This window comes from Brugia malayi (assembly GCF_000002995.4).
Source record: "Brugia malayi strain FR3 genome assembly, contig: Bm_v4_ChrX_scaffold_001, whole genome shotgun sequence".
NCBI classification, from domain to species: domain Eukaryota; kingdom Metazoa; phylum Nematoda; class Chromadorea; order Rhabditida; family Onchocercidae; genus Brugia; species Brugia malayi.
This window is the reverse complement of record NW_025062479.1, coordinates 5,099,296-5,116,897: the sequence shown is the minus strand read 5'-3', so window position 1 is coordinate 5,116,897 and position 17,602 is coordinate 5,099,296. Positions and strand designations below refer to the sequence as shown.

At 34.0% G+C, this 17,602-nt stretch overlaps 2 protein-coding genes across 2 annotated transcripts; one reads left to right on the top strand and one right to left on the bottom strand.

Moving 5' to 3' along the window:
- Positions 1-6,406: 6,406 nt before the first annotated feature.
- Positions 6,407-14,867, bottom strand: Bma-denn-4 (Uncharacterized protein; the record flags this gene model as incomplete). Its single annotated transcript, XM_043073683.1, has 27 exons — positions 6,407-6,596; positions 7,010-7,170; positions 7,309-7,569; positions 7,654-7,890; positions 8,007-8,174; positions 8,314-8,561; positions 8,894-9,005; positions 9,239-9,409; positions 9,526-9,603; positions 9,772-9,855; positions 9,938-10,132; positions 10,217-10,342; positions 10,547-10,746; positions 10,857-11,060; positions 11,256-11,392; positions 11,514-11,642; positions 11,783-11,958; positions 12,078-12,192; positions 12,355-12,555; positions 12,696-12,853; positions 13,055-13,198; positions 13,284-13,439; positions 13,618-13,845; positions 14,103-14,242; positions 14,326-14,427; positions 14,496-14,631; positions 14,706-14,867. 27 exons carry the CDS (start codon positions 14,865-14,867, stop codon positions 6,407-6,409), a joined length of 4,419 nt encoding a protein of 1,472 aa, XP_042929617.1.
- A 419-nt stretch (positions 14,868-15,286) lies between these two features.
- Bm10992 (Uncharacterized protein) lies at positions 15,287-15,964 on the top strand (the record flags this gene model as incomplete). The annotated part of the gene is made up of 3 exons (XM_001899306.2): positions 15,287-15,396; positions 15,543-15,639; positions 15,758-15,964. The coding sequence occupies 3 exons, from the start codon at positions 15,287-15,289 to the stop codon at positions 15,962-15,964; spliced, it is 414 nt and encodes a 137-aa protein (XP_001899341.1).
- Between the last annotated feature and the right edge of the window lie 1,638 nt (positions 15,965-17,602).

Genomic DNA, 17,602 nt, shown 5'->3' with positions numbered 1-17,602 from the left:
TCAGATTTCTGAGGATTATATACAATGAAAATTTCTGTTAAAAATTTTGGCAAATATTCGAAGAAGTTGTAAAATTTCATGCGCATTGCATTTATATTTGACAAGACATAAATATAAGAAGACTTTTAAATTCTGCTAAATTAGACAGTATTGAGTACAGAATTTCTCTCGGTGAAGCTAGGATCTGACAGCAGTAAACTAACCTTTGATAGATCTCCGCTTTTAATGTTTACAAATCATTAAGTTTGTTTTTTCTGTCACCTGAACTTTGTATCACACTTCTGCATCCTTTTCAACGTCATGATCGCTGAGAAGTGAGCAATTTAAGGCCGCAGCAAAAACAGTAAATTACGTAGTATCATTTTTTAAAACACTCAACTTACTCTAAGCTTATTTTCTACCACAAAACGCAGAATATAACTATAACTTTGAAAGAAGAAGTTTTTCAAAGAAGATGCTTTCTTACTTGCAAAACTTTTAAAATCTACAAAAGTGATACATTTATGATGTCTTGAAGACATTTTTGAAAGTACGGCAGATATTTCATAAATTAATGCTTATTTAGTAATGTGGTACAAATTTCTGTATATCTGAAATTTCCCTCACTTCCTTTAAGAATATTATCGAAGAGAGCAATTTACTTTGAACATCACAAAAAATTCTTTAACATCACAAAAAAAAACATCACAAAAAATTCTTTGATTGGCTCATACAAATACGAATAATCAGCAAAGAAAAGAACATACTATGGAGTGATTAATAATTAATTAATTTGCTATAAAGAAAAAAAAACAAAAGCAATACAAGCGTTTTTGTTAAGTGTTCAAAAAATGGGAGAAAATGAGAGAGAAAAATAATAATAATAAAGCCCAATGATTCTACTATGCGTTATGCTTCCACAACACAAAGTTTATTACAAATACATTTTTAAACATCTGCTAATTCTTAAAACTGATACCTCTTATGATGGAACGGTTAGTTTCGCAAAAAAGCAGTCTTTTGCTTTAAAAGAAATGAAATTTTGATTCCGTCAAACTGAGATAATGAGGAAGGGCAATAGTCAAATCGGAATCTGAACTAATATAAACAATTTAAATAGTGAATAGACACTTGCCGGTTACAAAAACTGAGTTGCAAATGTTTAATACAGTGATTATAAAAGGAATAGTATGTAGCAGATAGCGATGTTATGCTAATCATCTTAATCTAAGAATTTCTGATTTAAGCTTAAATTATGTCTGGTCCAGTTAGTTGAATCTAGCCAGTATCCTTAATTTTTAATGCAGCACATGTTAAAGCAAGTACGAAAGAATAAATATTAAAATTTACTAACATTTTTAGAAATGAATAGGTAATATAATGGATATTTTGGTTAATTATTTTAAGGTACTATCATAAATTTATTTTTTTAAAACAATTTAATGCAATGAAATGAATTCAGTGACTTTCTAATTGAAAATTTTCGGCCTGCACTAAAATGCGCTCCTAATATTGTTGCAAACATCACATTATGAACCTTATATTGGATCTTATCGAATCTCTGGACATACTAAATCTTCACTTCCTCATGCAAATATTTAAAAAAAAAAAGAATTTTTGGATGTTGAATAGTTCTCGGCGTAATGGTAATTAAGTCTTTGTTAAAAATTTCCTTGAGAAATCGAATTTGAAATGACCTAGCTAATTCATTTTTCAAATGTGAAATTAAAATTTTGCAGAATTCCTTCTAAAACATCTAGCAAAATTAAAGTATTTTTGCACTTATTAGGAACCTGGCACAATCCATGTTATGTTTATTTCTTTCCCTCTTTTCAAAATTTGTTTTAATTTTTTAAAACACACTTTAATTCTACAAATTTAATCCTACAATTTTACCATTCTATTAAAATATATTTCAACCGAGAATTTTTTTTCTGAATTTAGTAGTAGCACAAATAACACCACAGCTCTCTTTTTCTTTTTTAAAATATTCACATACGAATGATGATACTAACAGTGATATGTGGAATATATATATATTTTTTGATTTTCGCTTTTTTAACAAAATATTTTATTTACTAAAAATTTTAAAATTTATTCTTGACTTGGTGGCAAGTAGGAACTAAGAAATTCAACTAACTGGCTGAATTCAAGAATTAATTCATTTTGCAATAAAAAATTATCGACGCCTTTTTAAAATCACAGTGAATAAATACACAAATCCATTTTCTTCTTTATCTAGATAAGCAAATCTCTATTAAATAATTTCTTGTAGTGAGTAATCCGTTAGTTTCAGAATTATTGATTTTTACACTTTGATATAAGGATAACGCATGAAGAGATATGTTCAATTTCCTAAGTGATGAACAACGATCCGAAGTCATCGTATGAAACAGAAAAATGAACAGATCTATAGAAATATCTGAGATAAGGCAAATCGAAATCGAATAAAAAAGGTAACACTTTATGTATGCAAAGTAGCAATAAAGATGAACATAATGTAAAATACAGCGACAGGAACATTTATTATTGTCTTTCTAGAAAGATAGAAAAGAGGGAGATACATTTAAAATATGAAATCCTGCTTACTTCATTCTGTGAAATATCGAAAATTTTGAGAACAAAATCTTTGATTTTCTTTCAACATAAACTATCATTCGTTTTCAAACTTAAGATTTATCTGAAAAACTAGGGCAGAAACTGAATAGACTAATTAGATGAGTCATACATGAAAAATGGAAGAAGGAGAGAACACAATTTAGGCTACTGATCGTTATTTATGACTGCAAATCTTTTTTTTTTTTCTTTTCCAAAATCTTTTTAAGAGATAGGGCATTAGGAATCATAAGACAAAATGGCTATATGTTATGGCTTATGAAAATTTCAACAAATTGACAGTCGAATGAAATAGGCGTAAAGAAGGAAAGAAATGAATACTTATAGAATTCTGAATGGGAAGATCCACGATGGATAAGACAGGGTGATGAGAAGTTAAAAAGTACAAGAATTTCTTTGCAGATCCATTGTTACAGACTAAGGGTTCCGCTTCATTTCACAAGCGGAAAAGTACTTTACAGTTAGAGACATAGGAAAGCCATTCTCAGGGAGAATGCATTGTCTTGTAGGGAACACCAAAAGCTAAGTATTAAAAACTGAGGGATATAAAAGATTAAGGAGAAATAACAATTTGGAGACGAAAACATTTCTAGAAAGATGGAGAAGTAATGATGAGTGAGGATCGTTTCATCAGGTCGGAAGGTACGTGTGCAAATATTTTTCTTTACGTGGATCTGCTTCTTGTTTATTAGCGGTGTGTGTATGCATTTATGTATATATCTCTCTGTACATAATCTACATACAAGAAGTTTTGAAACGAAAATTTCGTGCTATCCGAGATTTCTCGTGTTTGAATTCCTCAACTCTCCTACTCTCCCGTCTTCTTCGATTTTGCTGCATTCCCTTCAGCTGTTATTTTGAACAGTAGAGTAAAGGAAGATAATGTGAGACTACCACGCAGTTCACTAGTGCTGCTAACACACACACAGACACACACATAATACGAACATACATGAATAAGCATGTATGCGCAGAAGTTTAATTCTTCCCACTTTCATTTTTCCAATATTCGTCATACGTCCTTTTCTTCCACATCTACTCTAGTTGTATCTCGGAAGAATTTAAAAAATTAATCCAGTATTATAAGTCATCAGGATATTAAGGTACTTAATGTTTCCATTGATGGTGTGGTATGTTGTGGTATAGAAGCATTGTTGTTTACTCACTCATTTTGCATATGGCTATTTCACACGAAAGGTAAAACTTTTTCTCTTTTAAGGGAAGATGTTAGCTCAGCAAACATAAGGATAGTTAGTGTAACATTAAAAATTACCTCGATTTGAAGTGCATAATGAGTTCTAAGTCTAAAAATTTTGTCAAACAAAACTTTTTGGTTTGTGTGGATTACATGGAAGTGAACTTGACTGGTTCATTTAGTAATTGGTAATTAAGTGTTATCATTCAATAATTATTAAGAACAGAAATTACTTAATTTCATTTTTAAGTGTAGTAAAATTGAAATACGAATAAAGAGTGTAAAAGAGCTCTCATTTATAAGTTGTCTAACTTAAGCTGGAAGAGCCCATTGCAAGATGTTTGAAGCTTTATAGACATTTGGTATCTGTTTCCAAGAAGTTTTATCTCCTTACATATTCTTCAATTCTATTAATGTATTTTTTCAACTTATCGAAAGAGTTCCATCTACTGGGTGCATTGATTTGCGAATCATTATGATCAATCATTATTCCAACAGTCATCCCATCTTATGATCTTTTAACTAAAGCAACCTGAGAAGTAAGGAGAACAACAGATTGTATAAGTGAGTGTTTTCAGTTGCAAGCTAATTAATTTATAACTACAGTAGCTGTTCATTACAATTTGTGAGTCGCGCTAGTTTACGATAACATAATTATGAGCTATTCGGTTGAATTTTCTGTTCAAAATACCTTTTCGAATGAAAAATGAGAAATATATAAAGGAAAGATGACAAGAAATTCAGAACTAAGAATTTAAAAACTTATTCCTTAACTTCATTTAAATTCCATCGTCAATTAGTTTAATTAGTTCATAGAAATTTCATGAATAAGTTGTGTTTAATTTATAAATTTGTTTGTTTTACTTTGTTTAATTTGTCAATTCTGGTGCTATCATTGAAGAGAATGATAGTGGTTGAGGGCACGCACATCAAAAGATGCAAATTTAATTGTTTTGATTTGTCTTTTTTTGATTGGCATAGCAAAAATGTTTGAGATTTTATTTAGATTAAAGTGTTTAGGAATTGAATAAATTGTCAAACTGAGATTTAAACCTGAAAAGATAAAACAAAATTAGGAAAAGAACAAGTTTCTTCTACTCATTAGTTATGTGAGTTTTAATAAGTGATACTTTTTTCTTACAACCGTCTTACTCTCCACCACGTCCACTTCATACAATTATATTGATTGATTTGATTTGTTCTCGGAAATATGACAAATCATACTACTGTTATTGGGGCAATATTCAACATCTGTTATGACGATATTAGGAAAACGGTTTTACGAGTGAATTTATTATAATAAAACACACTTCAATTATAATAACACTTTTAGAAAAAAACATAATTGGCAGGAATGTTAGGAGAAATTACATCCTCCGATTAGATTTATTTCTTCTGGAAATATCTGTGTTTCAACCGAAATCATGAACTCTCCTGCTTACTACATTAAAAAGCATGCTGTTTCAATAATGTTCCATCGAAAAAAAATGCTCCATACCACTTCCACTTCCCTCATTTTATTTGTCTCAAATGAAAGCACTTCCTTCACTCTTGCAAAGATCATTTGAAAAACTAGAAATCCACTTTTCCTCATGTCAAGCAGTTTCTGAATTTGAGAATTCCGAGCGGTATATAACCTGTATTTTTAGCTCAGATATATATCGTACGATAAAAGTGGGGGAATCGTCCAATCAAACCACTCACTTGCAGAAACTTTGTTTCAAAATGTTTACCACTTCTAAAACAGTCATGTACAACCATTAAAAAATTTTAGCTGATGTTTATTGCAACTCTGAGAAATATTAGACGTATATATCTTCCCAACTAACATATCTAACGATTAATTTGAAGATATTGGAACCAATACAAAGAAATTCACAAAGCCAGCACAGGAAAAAGGTGAAAAAAACCTAGCACAACAAGCTGGAAGTTCTCACTGTTCCCAGCCATGGTAAAACAACTGACGCTAGCTATCCTTCTCGCATCTTCTCCGTTTTTCCAGTATATTATATAGACTGCGCTAATTCACTGGTTTCATAAATATTGCACATCCACATTCTTATTGTGCAACACCCATTTAAGAGGTGAATGCCCACAACCACATAATCACTTCAATCTAAAATCAGTGAAGTGTGAAACACAGGATCCCGAAGACTTCTGACCGCACTAAAACTTTACCTCTAAAAATCATGTCTCTGCAAACAACCCAACCTCTAACACTGCATAATATACATATCACAATAACCTTCTACATACGCATGAACGGTCGCCACTATTCACCCTTCCTTTGAAGCTCACCGCCTACATAAGACTGTGTCCATCCTGACACTACAAAACTTAGCATACATTTGCTCTTTTTCATTTATTTAAATATAACATAGCATCAAATTCGCTCAATTGTTGAGTCCCTATCACTGAGCTAAAAAAATTGCTCTGTTATTTATTTAATTTAATCAGTAAATATCCGCCGCTCTTTTATTACCATTGACCCGCAACATCAAACTTTCAGCAATCATTAAGTGTAAAAGAAATGCAAAAAAATGACGATCATCATTTGTGCGGAAGGTGAAGCTAGAAAACTGTTTGAAGAAAATGACAAGTATACACAAACAAACATTAGAAAACATCAAGCGGTAGGAAGATTTTCCGGCAAATCCTGGAAAGGCTTTTAGGAGGATAGTCAGAATAAGGCAATAGTGGTAGGATTCGAGGTGGAAGGCGTTCAAAGTCGGAACGATATTGCTCATCCAGCTGGTCTCGATCAACTGCGCTACCATATTTGTCCAGTGCCACAAACTGAACGTCTCTGGAAATAGCGCATTTATAATATCCAAAATTGTAGTATTCTATGGGTTTTATTGTTCCCTTCCTTCGCAGTTGGTTTCAAGATAAGGACAGTAACATACAACTGACTTCAATCACTGACTCAAAGCAAAAAATTATGACTATTATGGAGATCAAAGGAAGTCGATAATTTCACACACTTAATTTTAAAGGCAGCGTATTAAAGAATGAAAGCAAAAAAATTAAAAAAACACATCGAGCACCACCTAATAATTTTTCCTGTCATACACAATTCCAAGTAAAATTCTTTGGTTATTAACTAGAAGCAATATAAGGTTCTACAGTATATAAATCAAAAGCACTTGCAGTTCCCACTTATAAATTATTACATACATCTCTGCAAATTGAATTAAACAATGAAGATATCTAAAATACCTGAACAACGGAAATCGACGCGGGAATTTGCCATTATCAGTAGCATTGCGGTTCTCAGATAAAATCACCTGTAATGCGCGAAGAATGCTGGATTGTTGCACAGCGGTAATCACGTGTCGCCATATACTAACACTGCGCTCACTGCTTGGTAATAAACCATCCTAGAAACTATTCTATGATATCCTTGAAATAAGCACATATCACTGCATAAATTAATGTTCGACTTCTTGGAAAATGACAGACATATTTTCAGCGAAATAAAATTTTTTAGATTTTGTTTTACTGATGAGAGTACGAACCTTGTGTGATGGGTTTACGAAAAACAGTGGAGTGAATTCTGTGTGCAAAACTGGTACATCATAAACACATCGTACATGAACTGACTGACCAAGCCAGCTAGGAAAATGCGTAGGTAAGGACAAGCGACGAGAATAATAAAGAACGTTCCAAAATACAATTGGATTAGAGTGCCTCAGTGACGAATATACAGGAAGCAAGTAATTTCCGCTTAATAAATTCTCCAACTCGCGACGCAAAACAAGCGGACTTAGAAACGGAACCTAAAAATACAAGAATTAATCTCCAAAAAACTACAAAACCTGCGAATGAGTGCAACAACTATAGAAGAAATTGAAAGGACTCACTGAAAGCTGACTAGCTATAGATTCGTTATCTCCATTATAGCGTGGCGTATTGTCATCATCTGAAGTTTTAGTAGCGAAGGACGATAGCAAATACCAACTACCTTCCACCGGCATTTCCCGCGGATGAATTTTAACAGTCAATGAGGGAACAAAAGCGCATTCACAATAGACGCAACTTGTATTCAAATTTGATTCATCGACTGTCCATCCAGACATCAGGTCTTCATCATATACAACCTAAAATTCACAGGGATGATAGACTTGATGCGAACACGCTTGAAGAAAGGATAATGTGGACACAAAGCTTTCTAGACTCAAGAACAATGAAATGTTAACTGAAAGAATTAATGAACCATTTTGCAAGCAGGGCAGAGAGAAGCGGATGAGATCGCGACATCAATAAGTTCGTGTGGAGTTGAAGCAGAAGCGAAAATTTGGTCGGCTAACCACCAGTCTGATGGAAGCAGTGAACAATGTGAACCAGAATCCAATTGAAACAATGGATCATTTAGATGCAGCTGCTAAAAATGGATAAAACTGAAAATAAAAGAAAATTCAAAAATATACTGAGTACAACAATTTTCAACAGCATGTAAGATACTTGATGGTCACCTTCTTAACAAAGTTAACATAAATATCCGGTATAAATGAAATTCGAACCTGGTCTGATTGTTCATTAACTTCACGCTGTGAGCTATGAGTACTTTCGCCTCCATCTTTCGTATAGGAACGATTTAAACTACGTACTTCATTCACCAAAGTGTTGACTCCTTCACGCAAACGTGATGACAGACTTCCAGCTTGCAATACATCATCGTAACCTTTTTTCATTTGATTGACCAAGGATGCCAAACTCGGTGACAATGTTAGAGACGAATCATTTTTGTCGAAAGGCGAATCAAAATTGCCTTAATTTCTATATATTTGAATGGCCCAAGTCTGCTAAATTGACCTAACCAACCATTCAAACGGGTGTTTCAAGAGACCAACAAACTTTATACTTACGAGAAAAAAATTATAAACAAAAACAAAAAAATATTTCAAATTTATTCGAAAAAGTAAGGTCTTTTTTGCCTATCGGATAAACAAATGCTTCTAATTAATATAATTTGTGAACACGATCTCTTTTGTTCGGCGTAGCCATCACTCACAATTAAAACTGAAGTGACAATCCCATTCATTAGAAAGAATCTGCTAACCCAATTCAGAAATGACCCAAATAAATTCATTTAACAAATACTTGCAGTATTGCTGCGCATGAGTTTGCTAACAATTGGACTGCTTGTTAGGCCTCGAAGCCATGAATTTGATTTCTCATTCAGTCTCGAATCCACCAATTCATTATGCAGTAGCTAAAAAACTGTTCAGGAAAATATTTTGGCGACTAATATACATAGAGTGCTGAAAGTGATCTCGGAATTCATTCACTTCACGGAACATACCAACAAAATAATTCGTTTCATAAATCCTTCATTTCTTTAAAGTATAATACCAAAATAATGTATTTGTTTAAATACTTCACTTAAACATTTCCAGTTCTCCTTCATTGGTTAACCATACACGCTTGAAATAGTTTCACCAATACCTCATTAGCAAATGGCGAAGTACTATGCTCTTTGATGAATCTTAATCGACTTGGACTCATCGTTTCACCGGCTTGTCTTGATGCTGTTGTCGACAAATTTTGCGTCATATTAATAGCTCCTAATGGGTCGACTAATAAGTCACTTGAATTATTTCCTTCTGAGAATGCAGCCTCAAAGTGAGCTATAGAGCAGTGAAGAATATCAAAAGCTAGCTTCATCAGAAAAAAAGGAAAATAAGGAATGAATAGTTGAAATGATACCATTTAAAAGAAAGAAAAAAACCAACTACGGTATTCCTCAGCTGTGACGATTGATTGAGCGCTGATTCATCTTCATTCATATTCAAAGCAGTTGCTGTTGGTACCTAAATTTGCAAGAATATGATATCATGATAGAAACAAATCCACCTTTTTAAAAACATAAAATTTGTTTACCAGCTTTCCATAAATCAAATAAACTACATATGAAAATAATCTCTAGAAACATCAAAAACTTTCCCTAGAAGATTTTGAAAATGAAGATATCGAACTACCTCAACAGAGACGGGTTCATTTTCTTTCGTTGCACTACCATAGGATGCATTCTCACTATGTGACCAACTGTCAGCAGCAGATATCTGCAATATATATAAGCATATATAATAATTCATAAAAGTCAAATACTTCTTCATGAAACTATATGAAGTTAGTAACGCTAACCGAACCGAACTGCAAGGAATGGCGACTTGAAGCCAATGACAAATTCATTTTAAATAATGAAATAGCTCGCACTACGATTGCTAAGCGATTCCATGCTTTTACAGCTTCAACTCGATCACCCACTGGCCAACCACCTTTCAGAACAGCTTGATGATAGATACCATATGTCACTGCATTTTGTTCCATACCACTTCTCTAAAATTCAAAAAAAAAAAAAAAAAACTGATATATTATCCAAAACATCAGATTCCAACTCAAGGACAGGATTTAAAAATCTACCTGCATTGCTTGAAGGACTTTAACAGCAAGAATAGGATATCCAAAATCGCCACATAATTGAATCACAATGCGGTAGCAGACCTGATCGAGTGGTAAAATACCTGAATATTCCATTCTATCTAGTACCTAAATGAATTTGAAAACTTCAATTCCTTGTTTTACTAAAAAAAAGTAATTTGATAACAAAACAATTCAAAATATATTATTCGAGTAATGTAATGATAAATTCCATAAAAACTGAGAATTTTTCAAAAATAAATTGACAGAGAATTAACAAACCGAGAATTCTAAACAAACCGTATAAAAAAAAGCTAATGTAATTTCACTTACATGAAGTGCTAGTCGCAAAATTTTCACTTTTGACTTGGCAAGATGAACAAGTGAAGGCAGCAGCATAAACCAAATAGAGTATGCATAAAAAAGTAAAGTCTTTGGCCATGTAACTGGTGAATGTCGAGCATTTAATATAGCTGTTTCAAGAGCGCTACGAGCCTCTTGTTTTGTACGAATCAAAGCACTCTCCAAATAATCTAGAAATTCGAACGAAACAAGTGGAAAGTTTTGCAAGGTATAACAGATATGGCCAAAAATCACATATAATAGGAACTGCAACTTATTCACTGCATACCACTGCTAGTACCTGAGCCTTTCATTTCGATGCTCATTTTGTGTAAATTTTCAAGCTGGAACAATGCTGGTTCAAGTGTCCTTGGAAAATATTCATATTTATAGGTTAATTCTTGGCCATCTGAGTTGAGAGTAGATTCCGGAGGAGGAACGAATTCCGTCTGACAACTCGCTGACATCTCATATTCCACAAGGGAATCATTTGATGAACGATTATCTTGAAAATATAAAAAATATGATGCACTTATCAATTTTAATAAATAAAATGCACGGAAAACTGCTCGAAGATCAATTATCAACTATTACTTCCTAACATTAATTTATAATCAAAATTGGAGGCTAGATTAACCACTGGATTTAACAAATGAAACATGGCATGCATTTATGCAAACCAATACAGCAAAGTAGGTACCATTTTGGGAAATTTTTGCAATACATTCATCAAAGAACGCGTTATAAGTATTTTTGTCAGATACAAATGACCGCTCTTCGATAAACCGATTGAATGACTGTGTTTCGCTAAATCGTTTAAAGAATTCCAATGACGACCTGAAAAAGACTAAGACTGAAAATATTTCCATTTAGAACATTTAGAACAACTGGATACGACATAATTGCTTAAATTTATGCACCATAACACAACTTAACATATAATAACTTAATTAATTACCTATCACGGGAGTGAAGAAAGGCATCAAGGTCAAAGAGCGAGCCCGTATCAGTAGCTCCAACACAACGCGGGGCACAACGAATAGGTCTGAGGTAAGCAGTATATCCTTGCATTAAAGAAGCCATGAATCTAAAATTAAGATCACGAGAATCAACTAATGCCATCAAGTTGTTTGCTCTTTGTTCAATATAATTGGAACCTGAAAAAAAAAAAAAAAAAACCCAGACAAAAGGCTATAACAGCAAAGACATGGGAATGATGATCATTACCGCAGAAAAGCATCCTGGACGCTGATTTCAAGCATCCGTTTTTTGCGCTGTATATCATAGTCGATATCCAAAGGCATAAAATCCATATTTTTTCGCAAAGCAATTACATTAAATTCTTCTTGATAAAGCCGTCTGTGAAGTTTCTCAAGAGTGTTCTTAAGTTGTCGTGAAGCTTTCTAAAAAAAATCTGATTAAAGGCACAAATTTACAATAAAACAAATAAAACCTTTCTTAAATTTCGCTCCATCCAGAAAATGAATCAATGCGATAAAAACTGGCTATGTACGGTATTAACCTTCGGAAGCATACTAAGTTTCAACGTTTGACGGACGGAAGAAAAACTGATTGTTGAAGTGTCAAGATCGAAACAAGTAACATCAGAGGGCGGATCCTCGTAGAGATCGAAATATCTGAAAAGAGCAATTATTACAGATTTTAAGTGTGGAAATCTTTGCTTTATTTAATACCAAAAAAGCAGTGCGTCAAATCTGAGTTCTGAAACTTCACATATAAAACCCGAAAGATCATTTCAACATTGACCAATGTTTCAAATTACCATTAAATTCATTTACCTGGAATCAACCCCGGCAATAAAAGGAAGTGGAGCATGAAGCACACCAGCAAGCGAAAGCGGACATTGAGGAATGTAAGGACACTGCCAGTGAAATGGGAACATTAGAGCACAGACACTTTCCGCAACAGCCGTCAGTAGCCAAGGACGCAACGAATGAACTAATATTTTTTGTTCTAGCAACGCAAGCAGCATCAGATACCTGAACTTACGTTGGGTTTCGAAGTCTCATAATTATGTTTAAATGAGAAAATTCTCTATGAGTGTTCTGTTTTACATGAGTTAAAAAGAAAAAAGAAACCCTAGATGAAAAAATACGGGTTCTTGGTAATAAATCCATACATCAGATTTTGTGGTCCCAGACATTTCAGTGTATCGAAAAAAGCGGCACCCGAAAGAGGTAACTGCGAATCGTCATGACTTTCGAACGAAATTGTTTCGTTACCCAACTGAACTAGTACACGTGGACACCGTGGTGACGGAAATGACACTTCGTAGAGCTAAACAACATATTTTGACTAGAAGAAAAATCGGTTTGACTTATAAAATATTTCATCTGTGGAACAAAGCAATATTAACGAAGATATAGTCTGAGATGCCAGTTCATTTAATTTGTAATATCGGGTAGCATAAAAAAGTACAAAATTCTCCACAGTTTACAAAAAGAAAAAAAAAAATGCAGCAGTGGAACAAAAACTCACAAGGTGCGATATATAACGTTCCACGGGAACACTATGTGCACCTGAGAGAGATATGCGATGAAGGTAAAACAGGAACCGCTTAAATGCGTTGAAAAATGGATATTTGGATATGATACAAATTGACATGTTGCTGTGGAATGTCATCTGAATTAATTTTTAATATTTTTCATGTAAATCAAATTGTAAACGGCAAGAAACCCTGAAGAAGAAAATTAAAGTTAGAAAAAACCTGTTCAGCTGGATCATTGGTATTGGAAGAATCTTCTACCGTCCCGCGCGTAACTGTTTCATTTACTAGTTCCAATTTTTCCATCTGTTCCATGCTAAGTGGCTTTGTGTAAGGTTCATAAAAGGTAACTGATGAGCCATAAAGTTTACTTCCATCCTAAATATTTGTGAGAATTAATTGGAAAAGTCTACTGACATCAATAGATTTAAAACACAGCCAAGAAATACAAAATACTTATTCATTGATATCAAGATCAATCTCATCGAAATCGACCAAGTGGAAATCTCAGATAGACAAGTGAAAAAATTCAAAAAAAAAAAACAAAGAAACACACTTGGTCGGTTAGAACGAAAGTAGAGAATGATTTATCCGGTGGTTGACACCTTGCTGGCCAACATTCGATTAAAGCACCCACTGGAAGGCAAAACATTGGTATATTCTGAGCCAACGTAAATTTGTTATCTAAAGGAAAATGATCCAAAACTGCTGGTTTATAAGCTATTCGTTTCGATGCTCCCTGTGATTTTTTGTAGCACAAAAATACATCAGAACCAACCATGCCCTGAAATTTATAAGCATTCAGTAATATCTAACTTTTTACTGAACTTTTCAGTGTTCTAAATCATGCTTTACAATAAGAAAAAATATGAAGTGATTGGAAGGCGTGATAATTGCGTTAAGGAAAGATCTTTTTATTTTTATGGAAGTTCTTGCTTTTCCAAGTTCTTGGAAAAGCAATAATTGAAGTTTCAAAATTACATTTTTTTTTTTTTTCTTAAGCAATTACTAATTTCACGCAATGCAGAAGGACACTCCAACCTTGTTCAAATTTTTTGGAATTTTATAATACGTATGTGGAGCTGTCTCTCCTTTATTTGCCAAAATGACACAGATGTGAGTAACAACAAGTTGGCTTGGTGCACTATTGGCTTGTGCACGTCGATATGTCAGGAAAACACCTTAAATGAAAGATGGAAGTAAATTAGTGCAAATTTAGTTGAACCTAACTATTAAAAAAAAGAATGATTTCAAGAATCGATACCCGGTGAGGCATTGTTAACATTGGCAGAACGGCCGAAAGGAGTCGTCAATACGGTGTTCGAGTCAAGCATTGGCTTTTCTCCGCGACCCTCGTCCAGCACACCTGAACACAGAAGTTAAAATCAATCAGACAAAAGTTACAGCAAACCACTGAGTATATCATAAACTAACCGATATCAACCAACGGTGGCTTATGATATCCTCGTCGGAAACATAAAAAGACTGAGGGGGTTCGTAATGAACCGTGATTCAAATCAGCTGCGTATCCCATTGGCGTACTTGTGATACGCTCAAATCCATCTGGGACCTGGAAAACATAACATGAAGGGGGTGATTACAGGATATTTCGACTTCAAAAGAATAAAATGGATACAGGAATACCGTTTCGCCTAGACCGGGGAAGATCACACAGATATCAGTAATTGGAGCTAAGGGAGCTGAGTTTCGGCATCCACACTCTTGAGCTGTAGGTACCAGATCTTCAGCACCATCTTCCAAGCCAACGATAACGAAATATTCAAAAAGTCTTCTACACTCTCCCATCCAAATTATTCTGAAATCAAAGTATATTATCAAAAATCCATTCACAGAAAAATAGAACATTAGTAGCGACGAACGAGCATGCTTTCCTGAAAGCAATAATGCATCCTTTTTTTCGTGAACCAGCTTTATTGATGCATATATTCAAATATGTAATTGATGAATTTAAGACAGCGACCATGAAATACCTTACACAAGTCAAACGACAACTTCGAACTAATCAGAAGCAGTCGTCAAAGCTTCGTCTTCAAGTAAAATCATGCCTCCTCAGTGGGATCAAATGTTTTCATTGGTGACTTCCCTCACTTACGTGAGTCGTCCCGTGTGTTAGATTTGTAATTCAAGCTCGAAGAACGCGTTTCATTTCTGGATTATGAAGTGTACCTCGGCAAATTATAGACATTTCACAGCCGTTCTCTGAAATGCTTGAGATTCTGAAAAGGCGGGTCAATATCGCGCACGCACGTCGCACACGTCATATTTTATACGGACACCAAAATATCCCGAAGCCAACTGATAGTCAAACTGAAGGGTAAGTTAACTTTCTGATGAATGGAAAATTCTGTGTGAATACTTGATGGAAAAAGTATTTGTGAACTTGTAGCCATCCTTGGAATATGAAGCGTTTAAATTATGTTTGTGGGAATTACATAGAAGGAAAACTATGACTTGTTTCAGAATGCAAAGGAAGGTTATTGAGCAGGAAAAAATCACGCACGAAAGTATTGTTAATGGTCGGAAGGTATTATGGAGTAATGCATCTGACTACTTAAAGGTATTAAAATAAGTACATGGAGTGGTAGGAAAGTATTTAGCAAGTTCTGAAAATTATCCAAACGTATTGGAACTTAGAAGATGTCTACTTCGACAAGTAAGCTCTTCATGATTTTCAGACGAACAAAGCACATGAACAGTTACGTAAAGTGCTAACTGCCTGTGCCATAATATTGGCGATAAATGTATTCTTGTTTATCCAAGCTGGAAAGGACTTAGAGCGACGAAGGAAAGGAAACATGAGTGAGCGTGAAATTCAACGTAAAAAATTGAATTTATCAGGCGAAGAAAGGCATAAAATTGGTAAACCGTTTGTTGTTAATTAAGGATATCGATTACTTATCGATGGTATCGCCTTGTTCAAGATTTATCGATATGTATATATTGTGGCTTGGTTCGCGATTAACTTCTTTGTGGGTATTTTCTGAAATCCAAACGTATTGGAACTTAGCAGATGTCCACTTCGACAAGTAAATTCTGAAGAATTTTCACAGTTAGTAGACTAGTTCACAGCACACAACGTGAAATTTTTAAGCTTTTTTTTAAAGTTTCCATTTGTTATAATTTAAATTTGTGAGCCTTTATTCTCTGCATCTAATTAGTGGCTGATCCTTGGTTTGTTTTCTCAAAAAAAAAAAAAAAAAAAAAAAAAAAAGAAGAAAAAAGAAGAGATAATTTATTTCAAATATCGACTGGTAAATTGGTCTGGTTACATTGATTTTAATGTTTGAGCTTTCTTTAATCGATTTTTTCTTTTGTTTTGTCTATGAATTGGTTTACGCCCGGATTTGCTTGGAGCATTTTGTGAAATGAAACACGCAAAGGGACTGAATGAAAAACCCAAATTCTAAAACGTTTTAGAAAGTGCTTGAAATGCATTCATTTTTAATTTAGTACATGAGGGGAGTTTTTTGGCTAAAGAATGGAAGAGTTTTTGCACAAATTGAATAGACAAGCACTATTATTGGAAGTTTCTGAGATACTGAATTGTTAAAGTGGGACAAACCACTGTCTCATAATTTGTGGTGTTCCTTAAGCTTTTTGTTTAAAATGACAAATATTTTAGGAAAAATTATAAATTGTACCAAGCGAGTTATGCTTTGTGTGTTGTAATTATGCATTGTAATTTTTATGTTCTACTTTAAAATTTTTCAATTCATATTAAATGCCTCTCCAGGCAAATAGCGAATTTCTTTAGCATTTGAGGATTGTCCTAGTTCACTTAACTTTTTAAAGGAACGTGATGAATTCGTTATACATGAACTGGTAATTTTGAAAGTGTCACAGAAAGAATTATATGATTATCAAAAGCGAAGTTATACAGTACTTTTATGATCAGCTTCAAGGGCTTTTTCTTTTAGTAACACACTGTTTTCGACATACATTATCATCCTCTGTCGTATCTTCATTTGCTTTGAACCTAATTTATCTTATTCTGTTTTATGGTTGGCTCCTGATAAAGGGAACTGATAATAGTAAAGAAGAAACAAAGAACAGTTTATAAACATATAACTCAAGTTTACTAATTTGATGGTTCTCGTCGAATATCTCAATCTTATTGTTTGCTTTTGTGACCTAACTGAACAATAAAAGTGTTAGTGGTACTTGTTGTGGTGTGTGAAATATAGATGCGCGGTATGAATTTCTCCGTGACGATTTGTTGCTCACATCTCCTCAAGTCCTTCAGTGCTATACCCAGTGATGCTAACCGTTAATCCTAACTTGCAAGACTTTACTACCACTGGCAACCGTGAACTACCAGCCGGAAATGTAGGTTTTCGCTCAATTAGTTGAAGTGTTTGCGTCGAACAATGCTGTTGTAGACGGAATAGTCTAGAAATTTGCGTCTTGTGGGGACTTATTGCGGCTTGTGAGTCCTGTGGGAGTGCAGGTTTCAATTGATGGGATCGTTATGGGTGGTGGGGTGCGTTGTCTTGAGCAGTTTTATTTTGGACAGTTTGGTT